The sequence below is a fragment of the Notamacropus eugenii genome, chromosome 3 (assembly GCF_028372415.1).
Source record: "Notamacropus eugenii isolate mMacEug1 chromosome 3, mMacEug1.pri_v2, whole genome shotgun sequence".
Taxonomy (NCBI): Eukaryota; Metazoa; Chordata; class Mammalia; order Diprotodontia; family Macropodidae; genus Notamacropus; species Notamacropus eugenii.
Window position 1 is genome coordinate 230,868,950 of NC_092874.1, and position 12,456 is coordinate 230,881,405.

General features: G+C 39.9%; 1 protein-coding gene and 1 pseudogene across 1 annotated transcript; one reads left to right on the forward strand and one right to left on the reverse strand.

Annotated features, from left to right (window-relative positions):
• The first annotated feature begins 555 nt into the window (after nucleotides 1-555).
• LOC140531471 (four and a half LIM domains protein 3-like) lies at nucleotides 556-1,511 on the forward strand (annotated as a pseudogene).
• A 2,473-nt stretch (nucleotides 1,512-3,984) lies between these two features.
• Nucleotides 3,985-4,914, reverse strand: LOC140531472 (olfactory receptor 10P22-like). The gene has a single exon (XM_072650409.1). It carries the CDS (start codon nucleotides 4,912-4,914, stop codon nucleotides 3,985-3,987), a length of 930 nt encoding a protein of 309 aa, XP_072506510.1.
• Nucleotides 4,915-12,456: the final 7,542 nt, after the last annotated feature.

The window sequence follows — 12,456 nt, forward strand, 5'->3', positions numbered from 1 at the left end:
TGTTCCAAGTTCAACTTCAGCAAGACTTGGCCATACTAGAAGAGACAAAGTTCTACTCGGTCTACTCTGGACAGCAAATCAAAGGCAACTCAAGTCAAGCATCAAGGTGGGAGGCATAGCACACTTATCCAAAGAAGAAAGAATGTAATTAAATTAAGTATCTATTTAGTGCTACTATGTGCCAGCAACTGTGTTAAGAGCTATAGATATGAAAACTAAACGGAAACAGGCTCTATCTTTAAGGATCTTGCATTCTTCTGAGGTAAAACAGCACGTACACACATAAGGAAATGCAATGTATGTAGAATGCAATTTCAAGGGGACGATATTAATGACTGGGAGTAGAGAGAGATTGGTAAATATTTCATGTAGGACATCATTACACTCAAACTAATCCTCATTGAGAGCTAAGGATTCTAAGAGACAGAAGTGAGGTAGGAGTACACTCCAGGCATAGGAAATAGCCTATAAGGAAGCAAACAAGTAAGAGTCACCCACACAGGAGTCACCTGAGCCATGAGTCTGTCCTGGCCTCCCAGGGCCCTTGATACCACCATGAGAGAGGCCTTCAACTGTGCCAAGTGTGGGGAGTCCCTATGTGGCTGGAAATTTTGTTGTGTTCATGCTTCATTTTTGAAGAGGACCATGACATCAGACAAATGATGACATGACTTGCATTTGACTTTGTTTTGAGTGAGGGAGGGCTGTGCAGGTCACCAGCCTCACTTTCTCCTCCTGCACCATCCAGCCAGAGGATGGTCCCCCACTGCTATGATGGCACTTTCTCCAACACATGTACCAAGTGCAAGGAACTTATTGACTCTTAGGAACTGTTCTAGGAAAATCACCACTAACATGAAAGTTGCTTCCTCTGCTGCCACTACGAGAAGTCCCTGACAGACGAGCCTTTTACTTGCCAGGACAATGAGCTCTTGTGGAATGAGTGTTACTACAGTGCCTTTTCTTTTCAGTGTTCAGTCTGTGGGGAGACCATCATGCCTGGATCTCAGAAACTAGAGTCTCAGAAGCTAGAGACCTGGCATGAACACTGCTTGCTCTGCAGTGGCTGTGAGCAATCCCAAGGCTCCTGCTCCTTTGTGCCTGACAAGGGTGCTCATTACTGTGTGCCTTGCTACAAAAACAAGTTTGCCCCTCAATGTGCCTGCTGCAGCAAGTCACCAACACTCCACAAGGTGGAGTGACTTATCGTGATAAGCCCTGGCACCAAGAGTGCCTGGTCTGCACTGGGTGTCAAACTCCCCTAGCTCATCAGCAGTTCACATCCCAGGACAATGACCCTCATTGCATGAATTGCTTGGGGAACTCTATGCACTGAAATGTAGCAGCTGCAAGCAACCCATCACAGCAGGACTTGGCAGGGACAAGTATGTGTCATTTGACACCACAGCTGCTTCTCCTGTGCCTGCTGCTCCACCTCACTTGTGAGTCAGGGATTCATACCCAATGGAAATCAACTCCTCTGCCAAGGATGCAGCCAAGCTGATCTCTGAGGGAGCCTCCCTGACTGGGGACCTCCCAGTATAATCCCACCTCAAAACTGGGGTCTCCTATAAACCCAAACCTCCCCTTGGTTGTCCCATCCCAAACTCAGGATGCCCCAGTACTCCCAGCTCTCCAATCCCAGTTCATAAGATAATAAGTTCCCCGTCACAAGAAGTGTTCAAGCAGAGGCTAGATGATCATTTGTTCAGGATGTTGTAGAACAATCTTCCTGCTCAGTTAGGGGTTGGACTAAATGACCTCTGAGGTCCCTTCTAGCTCTAGGAGTCAATAGAACCTAAAACCCTCACTAAGAGCCTCCTGCCCTGCCTGAAATCCTAACCCCCAAGTCTCTAACCAAACGTCCTTAAACAGGAGACCACTCCTGCCCACAACAAACCCAGCACAGAGGGCCTCACAACCCAAAGATTTTCTTCATCCTCCCAGAGGGCCTTAAACCCAGGTCGTATCAGCAAAGGCCTGACACAAGCTTTCCCTGTCCTTAAATGTCGGAAGCAGCCTTGGCTCTGAGGAGTAAACTGGGTTGTGGGTGGGGGGTTAAGAGGAGAAAAGGACACAGAAGGCCTTAATTGGGGCTGGAGGAGTATAGGGAAAGGGGAACCATTCAGCTTTCCTCTCCTTTATTGCTGAATGAATGAAACTGAGTGACGAAAGGGTGATGGAACTGAGAAGAAGGAGGAGGAGGAGAAGAAAAGTAGGGGCTGTACTATCATGTGTGGGCAGAAGCAAATAGATCAGTTTGGCTAGAATGTAGAGTCCATGGCGGGGAGCAATGCGTATTTATTCTAGAAAAAAATATGTCAGAGACAGATTGTGAATGGCCTTAAATACCAAACACAGGAGTTTATATTTTATTCCAAGAAATAAAAGGAAACCACTAAAGGTTCTTAAACAGAGGAGTGACATGATCAAACCTGTACCTGGGGACAGGTAGATGGCTAAAATCAGTTACATGGCACACTGAATAGAGTACTAGCCCTGGATTTGGGAAGACCTAAGTTCAAATACAACCTCAGAAGATTACTAGCTGTATGACCCTGGGAAGTCACTCAACTTTAATTGCTTCCATAAAGAAATGAAGTCTGTGAGACTGAAAATGATCTGAGAGGTCATAAATAACTACCACCAGGATCTCATTGGGGAGGTCTATTTAGATAGGGTAAAGTGAGTTAGAGATAGAGTTTAGATCAGATCTACTGATCCCAGAACCAAGGAAACTAGACACTGGCTGTAGATCCATTCAAGTTCAGAGCAGGACTCAGAACCTCATGGAGCTAATGACTGCAACAGGACAGATCTAGGGAAGGAATATTCATTTCACAGTGATAATGAAATCAGAGGAGTTGGAGAGAAGTAATCTAAACAAGACTTACTTTCTAGTTTAGATCAAGACAAATTCTGCATCTCCTCCAGTAAAATCTAAGTTCCTTAAAGGAGACATTGTTACATCTGTGTCCCTGTATCCTCAGCACCTTGTACAATGTCTTCCACATAGTAAGCACTTAATGAATGCTTGTTAAACTGATGTGAATACTTCCTGCCACTGGTAAACTTTTAGAGTTTATTCTATGATAGGTCTGACCACCAAAGTAGTTAGTGGCACTGAACATATCCAATTGAATGCCTTACTACAGAGGAAGACAGAGAGGATCCAAGCCCTAGGGTCTAAGATGTGTCAAAGCTGGCATATCATACTCACACTAAATCATTCACATTGTGCCTCTTAATCCATGTGAATCTCTCTTAAACTGCAGCACTAGACTCAGCACACACTTAGATACTTAGTACCCCTAATAATATCACAGAATCTGTGTTAGAAGTAACCATAAGGAGGTCAGTTTCCAGATCACAACCTCCTCCACCCTAACCACTGCCCCTCTACTTGGAGAGCTCAATATGCATATTTATGTCCTTCAGACATGGGCTTCCTAGTCCCTGTAGTCCAAACCATACCTAAATATCCCTCCAAAATGGTCATTCAGCCTCCACTTGAAGCACCAATCTGAAAACAGCTACCAAATCATGATTTTAGATGAAAATTGACAGAGGTTCCTGGGACCTTCAGAAAAAGAAGAATGTCCTTCTGAAAGACCAGGACCATCTTAACTATATTCTTCCAGGAATTCCTCCACTGTGCAAAAGATTTGGAGCTCCAGCCCCCTATCTTCACAAAGATGAGGCATGAGTGTGAAGAACACATAACATGCAAAATGATACTCACTTTTGTGCAACACCAATAAAGGAATTTGTTTCCCTTGACTATACATATGTGTGTGTGTGTGTGTATCTACTGCAATAAGAGTTTTGTTTTGCCTTTGGTAGAAGGCAGGGAGAGTAGAAGAACAAATAAATGTTTGGTAGTTGAAAATATAAAATTTAATTTAAAGAAAAAACAAAGATCAGAAAGTATCTTTCAACTCACCAAAAAGGAAGCCAAGCAAACCACTGGACCAGGCAAGGACTTCAAAGGTGTTTTGTTACCTTGCGCCTAAGAGCTCCCATCACCTCCTTGTTCCTCAAGGTATATATAAAAGGGTTAAACATGGGGGTTACAACTGTGTAGAAAAGAGAGAGGATTAGATCCATGTCCTGAGTTGCACTGGATCCAGGTTTCATGTAGGCAAGTGTGGCAGTGCCAAAGAACAGTGTGACAACCAGTAAGTGGGAAGAGCAGGTAGAGAAGACTTTTTGGCGACCCTGAGCAGAGGCTACCCCAAGGATGGTAATAAGTATTCGAACATAGGAAAACAGGATCAGAGCAAAGGGAGTCATAATAAAGAGCAGGGTGACAGCAAGATTCCCAACCTCCCCCCAGAATGTGTCTCCACTTGTCAGTCTCAAAATAGGCAAATTGTCACATAGGAAATGGTGAACAATGTTGGTACCATGAAAGGGCAAGGTAAAGATGAATATGGAGTGGGTGATACCTGTGATGATGCCCATTAGATAGGAAGCACCCACCATACCCACACATACCTGCCACTTCATCAACATGGCATAATGCAGGGGCTGACAAATGGCAGCATAACGGTCATAGGCCATGGCAGTGAGCAAGCAGCATTCAGCAATGCCAAAGAGGGCAAAGAAATACATCTGAGTGAAGCAGCTGGCAGGAGATATGGCAGGATGTGAGAAGAGGAGATCAATCAGCATCCTAGGCACAATAGTTGTAGTATAAAGGATCTCTATCACAGAGAGATGTCGAAGGAAAAAATACATAGGAGTGCTCAGGGCTGGGTCCAGCAGGGTAAGGGTGATGATCAGGGAGTTGCCCAGCAAGGTGACCAAGTAGACAAAGAGCACTCCCCAAAACAGGGCACTCTGGTAGGCCCCCAAATATGAGAATCCCAACAAAATAAACTCAGTCACTCCTGTCTCATTAGCATCATCCATGTCACAAAATCTGTATTTGGGGACAGGACCAAGGGAGAGTTATTAATAGTCCCAAAGAAAAGAAAGTAGTAGACAAACTCCTACATTAAGATTCAGCCTAGAGGAGACAAGAACTTCCTAAGTGTGGAGATTGTGATGGATGAGCAGTGGAATATTAGAATGTCCTTTCTGAGAAAACTATAAAATGTATTTTTTTCTTTACTTATCAGAAGTGAAATGGGATCTAGACAGGAAACAAGTTGCTGTCTAGAACGTCAGTGTCATCCCTTCCACCTCACAAAGCCCTCAGTTCTATGGGCAGAAACCTCAGTCTTTTGAGTATTAAAGGTAACTGACAATGTGAACAAATATAGGCAGGAATAGAGAAATATTATGAGGGGGAGGAGTTAAAAAAGAGAAAAGAAAAGGAGAGAAAGAAAACAGAGAGAATGAGAGAACAAAGGAAGACTGAGGTAGAAAGAGTGAAACAGAGAAGAAAAATAGGGAAGCTTTAAGCTTTAGATATGATCCACTTCACCCATGGGTGTCCCTCCCAGGGCCCTTGTTAGAGGTTAAAGCTGCAAGTAGTCATTCCCATGTGGTTCTCAGGTTTAATGTCCTTGAGGCAAATCCCATTGGGACCCATGATCCCCAGAGTGGGGAGCAGAGAAAAGGGAGATCAGACTGAAATGTAGAAGAAAGAAGGAAGTGAGAACTGAAGCTTTGCCCTTAGTCCCTTAGCTTCCCAAGGAGAAGTAAACAGTAGTTACCCTTTTCCTTCTACTCCCTGAGCTCTCTACAATGTAGGTACAGAGATCTGGGTCAGGAGATACCTCAGCCTCATCTCTGTCAGCCCAACTCCACCAAAATAATTAGTGATGGAGAGAATATTTCAAGTCTGGGGAGAAATGGAGGTCCAGAAAAGGACAAATACACAACCAATGTTACCCAGTGAGTCTAAGGTAGATGCCCTTACAGGATGTTAAGGAGATGTGGATTCTCAAGATGCATATCTGCTAGTCAAGATGGAAATCACCTAGTTTTCCTCCCCTCAACCTTTGCAGTTAACACTCAACAGCAGCCATAATTGGATTGACAAGCAAAGGAGGAAGCCATAACCCCACATTGCTCTTAAGAATGTGAAGCTGATTCAACCATTTCAGCCTGACCTTTGCTCTTAAGTTTTTTAGCCCTTCCAAATCTCAGAATGAAATCAAAATTAGGAAAGGGATAGAGGTGAGCAGGGAAGAGGAATATACTGGAGAGAAGAAAGATTTTATCAGTCACCTCCTTGTTCCTCTCTCTCCCAGAAAATGAGTGAGCTCGTTCTGTGGTGCCAATCCCAACTGGAACTAAATGAAATAAATGGAGACCATCTTTAGACAGCATACATTTTTTTCTCTGATACTCATGTACCTCACTAAATTAGAGAATACCATGATGTATAGAGCAAGATTCCCCCTTTTCTTCCCAAGTGTATCCTGTTTAATCTTATTAGGCTTTGCTGCACCCTCCAGTCAGTGCCTTCCTGGTAATAAAATAGAAATGATTCATTGTCTTGGCTGCACCATCAAATCTTCTAAGAATTTATTCTAAAGGAGAAAAGGATGGAGGGAGAATAAATGTAGCACTGACTTTTCAAAAAAAATGTGAAGCTGAGTTTAAAATTTTTTTTTCATGCATGGCACGCTGACAAGGGGGCTGGCAGATGAATGGTATGGCAGTTTAGCGACTATGCTGGGAACCTGGAAATAACCCTAGCCACTATAAGCTGGTACACAGGTAACCTAAGAGTAAACTAAGCAGAATACCAGGAAAGAGGGAAGAGGGAATATGGGGATGCCACCAGAAGCAGTAGTACTGATGTATTTCATGCCACAACAGTTGCCAGCTACAGCTAGCACCACTGCAGGTGCGTAAAAGCTAAGATAGTGAGACAGAGACAGTAACCATAACTTGGCAATGCAAGCACCACAGAAAGCTTTGATGCTCTCTCATGAGCTAGGTTCTTCCATCTAGTTCTCTTCTGGATTAGCAGAGAGAACTCCCTTCCACGGACTTGGTTATTCTTCTATGACCAGGAACACAGTCTTACCTTAAGGTGACAAAAGCATTTTTTCCCACCTCCTAAAAAGGAAAGAAATATGAATGCCACTTCAGATTTCCTTTGAAGAGGCCCAACAAAATCCAAGGAGATGAGTCAAAAAGTCACTCCCAGTTTCATACCCCTTATAATCAGTGAATACATCACTCTGGGTATGAGCCACTCAAACTATAAATACAATCTTCCAAAATCTGAATGTGCAGGGCCAACACAATATTCACAGTGCCTATGGAAGCCATGAATATCCAGGCACAATTCTGAATCTTGAAATACAATAGACTCTCCACATGGAAGACAAAAGCAAAACATTTATTCAGACACCAGAAAACCAAATCTACCATAGTAACAAAAATCTATACACAATAACAATGCAGACAACAATACTATCCCCAAGCCTTCCCCCAAATTAGCTTTCCACAAACCAACACCATTAAATAAATCACAAGCAGGTTCCCTTAAACAAAATCAGAAATAAACTCTTTAACTCACACTAGCCAGCAGCTTGCTTGCCTTCGTCTTTCCTAGCTCTGATTGCTGTCATGACCAAATTTCCTCTCAGCTCTGCCTCTACCCTTCCTGCTCCATCCTTACTGTTTCATCTATTCAGCAAATTCTTCTCACCACTAGCTTCATGTGACTCAAACTCATGTGACTTAGGCTTCCATGTAACTCAAGCAGGTCACATGGACCTATTAATGAATGGAAAAGATCTTCCCATTTAAATTACCGTTACAGAATGGGACATATTTTAATACTTCATTGTCTTGGTTATCTGATCCTTACATTCTGAAATATCATCATGTGGGTTGGAAAAACTTAACTGATCAGAAGTGACCTAGTCAACCTCCTCAGCATACCCATAACATATTTTATATATGTTATATACATGTGTGGATATATGCATATGTAAAAAAAGATATAGATGTCACTTTTCTCACCTTTATCACCACAACCTGGGAGTCAAGCACTGAAAGTATTATTATTGACATAAAACATGTCCATGGATTTTCAATAGAAATGGATGTTGACTTTTGTTTTCAAAAATTTGAGCTACATTAATAAAATTATCCCATTTTTATTATTTTTGCTAGTGACATAGTCTATTATGTTTATAATTTTACATATATTGAATCCAGTATGTCTAAGATAAATACAACCTGGACATAGTGTATAATCTTTTTAATCTGTTGCTGTAACCTTATTGCTAATACATTACTTAATATTTTTGGTTTGATAACCATTAAGGATAATGGTCCACTGTTTTCTTTTTCTTTTCTACATTTTTGGTTTGGTTATCAAGCCAACATCTGCATCATAGAAATAGTTTAATAGGATTCATTCCTTTTCTATTTTTGCAAATAGTTCAAGTAATATTGGAAAGAACTATTCTTTGGGTGCTTGACAAATCCAGTTGTAAATCCATCTTGTCCTGATCTTTTTTTGCCTTGAGAGTTCATTTGTGGCTAATTTAATTTCATTTTTCTGAAACTGGATAATGTAAATTTTCTGTTTCTTTTCCAATTAATTTGAACCTTTTGTATTTGTTTTACAGATCCAGCAATTTCCTGAATCTTAACAGTTTTGTTGCCATACAAATTGACTAAAATAGGTTTTTTATACTGTCTTTTATTTTATCTTCATTTCTTCTGAGTTCCCTTTTTCTAGTTTTGATGTTGGCAATTAGTTTTCCTCTTGCTCATTTAATCAAATCCACTAGCTATTTGGTTTGTTTTGTTCATAATTGCAGCTCCTGGTTTTCCATCTCATTTTGAAGAGCTGCTGCTCTTGTTTTAATTTCAAATTTTTTAATACCTCCTTGGATTTTTCAGGATTTCTAGTTTAGTGTTTACTTGGAGCTCTTTTGATGTGTTGCTTTTCTAATTATTTTAAAGAAATGCCCAAATAATTATTCCAGTCTTTCAGTCACCAGATTAAGAAAGAGTTGAGAGACTGATATTTTCCACTAAGGTAGCTTTGCCTGCATCACAAAAATGTTGTTGTCTCATTGTGACCATTTACTTTCATTAAATGATCTAGTGTTCTATGATTTATTCTTTGACCTATGAATTCTTTGGAATTAGTCTTGAAGTGATTTTTAATCCTTTCTCCAAATTTCCTTCATTGAATACACATTTATAGCATCATCTTCCATAGAGGATGTGTTTAATATTTCTGCTTTTCTGAATCTGTTGGTGAGGTTTTTAATGCCCTAATACTTTATGAAGTTTTGTAAAGGTATTATGTATAGCTGAAAAACATGCAATAGCATCTCCAGAGTGTTTTGAGACTTGAAAAGCAATTTATAAATTTTATTTCATTTAATCTGCAAAATTACTGTATAACATAACTGCTATTTTTATTATCCAAATTTTACAGATCAGGGACCTGGTGCTGAGAAATTAAGTGATTTTGATAGAGCCATACAGCCATTTCATGGCTGAGATAGCATTTGAACTTCAGTCTTCAGTCTTCTACTCTAGCTGCTGCGGTACCAACTGCCCAGAAGGAGAAACTTTTCTCTTCAAATGCAGAAATCAAAATACCCATTCATATTGATGGTTATCATCAATTACATATCAAAACTTTCATATTGAACTTATCTAAAATTCTATTCAGGTCTTTACCTTTGTTCTTATTTATCTTTTGGTTAGATTTTTCAAGGTGTACAGAGGTACAAGGAGACTTCCCATTATTACTGTTTTACCATATCTTTCTCCTTGAAATAATCATTAATACTAACTAGCATTTATATAGAACTTTAAAATTAGGCATTGTGCAAATTTTACCTTATTTTATGACATGAGATATGTACAGGCATACCTCACTTGATTGCTCTTAGCTTTATTGCACTTTGTAAATATTGCATTTTTTTTATAAATTGAAGGTTTCTGACAACCCTCTGTTACAAGACTGTTATTGCCATTTTTCTAATACCGTGGGCTCACATTAAGTCTCTATGGCATCTTTTGGTAATTCTCGTAATATTTCAAATTTTTTCATTACTACTATATTTGTTATGATGGTCTATGATCAGTGATCTTTGATGTTACTACTGTAATTGTCTCAAGGTGTCATAAAGCATGCCCATGTAAGTCACTGAACTTAATTAAATGTTCTTTGTTCTAAATGCTCCACAAACCAGCTATTCCCCCTCTCTTTCATTCTTCTCTGGCCTCCCTATTCCCTGAGACACAATATTGAAATTAGACTAAGAACTCTACAAAGACCTCTAAATGTTCAAGTGAAAGGAAGAGTCAACTTATGGAACAAACTTCATTATTGTCTTATTTTAAGAAATTGTCACAGTCACCTAAATGTCTAGCAACCACCAACCTAATCAGTTAGCAGCCATCAACATCTAGACAAGACATCTACCAGCAAAAAGGTTACAACTCCCTGAAGCCTCAGGTGAAGGTTAGAGTTTTTTTTAGCAATAAAGTATTTTTAATTTAGCTATGTGAGTTGATTACTTTAGACATAATACCACTGCACACTTAATAGAGTATAAATGTAGTATAGTATAAATATAATTTTATACACACAGAAAAACCAAATAATTTGGGTGACTCACTTTATTGCAATATTGGCTTTATCACAGTGATCTAGAAGTGAACGCCAAATATCTGTGATGTAGGGCTGTACTATTATTATTCCTACTTTTAAAATAAGGAAATTAAGGAAATGGAAGTTAAGTGACTAGCCTAAGGTCACATAGCAAATAAATGCCTAAGGTTGGATTTGAACTGAGGTCTTCCTGAATCTAACACTCTACTCACTGCACCACCTAGCTACTGCTATATCATTCAGTGCAGCTAGTTAGATAGGAAGGGAGGAAATAAACATTGATTAAGCACCAATTACAAGTCAAGAATTGTGCTAAGCAATTTACAAATATTGTCTTTTTCCACTCTCATAACAACCTTGAAAGGTAAGTGATATTATTATCCCAATATTATAAATGAGGAAATAGAGGAAAGCAGACATCAAGAAACTTACCCAGGCTCACATAACTACTAGGTGTTTCTAAGGCCAGATTTGGACTCTAGTCTTCCTAACTACAGGTCTACTGTTCTATCCAGAGGCACCACCAAGCTACCTGTAGGTGCCTCTTCATTCAATGATATTGATTCATTATTCATGGTGAATTGAAGTAGAATGAAATTTCCCTGTTTCTCTCTTTTAATCCTATCTATTTTTACTGTTGTTTTGTCTGAAACCATGATTACTACCCTTTCTTTTTAAAATATATGTGAAAAAATTAAGCTAATTCATCTGAAAGAGAATTAAATTTTCACCCAGCCCCTTAGTATAATTCTATATGATTCTGTGTTTCTTGTAAACAATTTGTTGGGTTCTGCTTTGTAAACTATATTCTTACCTTCTTCCACTTTGTAGGTGACCTCCCATTCATATTGATGGTTATCATCAATTACATATTTCCCTCCACATGTTGTTTTAGTCTTTTTTTTTCTCTTTTCTTTACCCCACACCCTCTCCTTACAAAGAAGGTAATAAAAAGAGGAGTTTGTTTAACACAGTGATAGATAACTGAAGGGATCTCTTTGCCCTACTACTCCTCTTCCTCTTATCTAATCTACATCTCAAATTCTCATTCTTTCTTTCCTCTTAATCTTCCCTTCATGATCCACCACAGCCACAATAGATTTTGTTTTGCTTGTACCATACCTACCCTGCCTCTCAACCACTCCCTTCTCCTACTATCCCAATATTTCCTTGCTGAGGTTAATGTAGCTGTGCAAAAAAAAAAAAAAAAAAAAAAAAACCTCTTAATGTGTGTGTGAGAGAGAGAGACAGAGAGACAAAGACAGAAACAGAGAAGGAAGGGGGGGGAGAGGGGGAGAGAGAGACAGACAGACAGACAGAGAGAGAGAGACAGAGAGACAGAGAGAGAGAGAGAGAGAGAGTTAAACCCTCTTTTCCCTAGTTCAGATGAAAGTGAGGCACATCACACATTACCCCTCCCTTCCTGTATATTTATAGACTCTTTATCACACTTCAATTAACTCCCTAAGTTCCCTTCCCTATCTCCTCATTTTTTCCCTAATATATTTTCCTTTCCTTTCTTTTCCTTAAGACTATTCTTTTTTAAATCACCTCCTTAGGTTACTTCTTCTCTCATTCCCACTAAGAGGTCAAAGTTCAGTGGGTGGCTGTCCCTGATCAGGACACTGGGTGGTCTTCTCTCATCTCTGCAGCTTCCAAGGTCAGGATGTTGCCTCTTCTGTCCCCTCTGAGGACAACTCTGCTCATACTACTGATTCACTCGACTGCTGGAGTTTTCCCAGTAAAGGCACTATGGTGACCTCCCTGAGCTGTTTCCTCTTCCAGGGCTCTTAGCTTCTGCTCATCTTTTTCTTTTACCCTGGACTAGATGAATCAGCTAGCTGAAGGATCACTTTGGATTTATGGTTATTGATTGATCTGGTGCTCTTGTTAAA

What these genes read in the sequence shown, in the direction of transcription:
- LOC140531472 (XM_072650409.1), bottom strand. Translation starts at nt 4,914, where the DNA reads ATGGATGATGCTAATGAGACAGGAGTGACTGAGTTTATTTTGTTGGGA.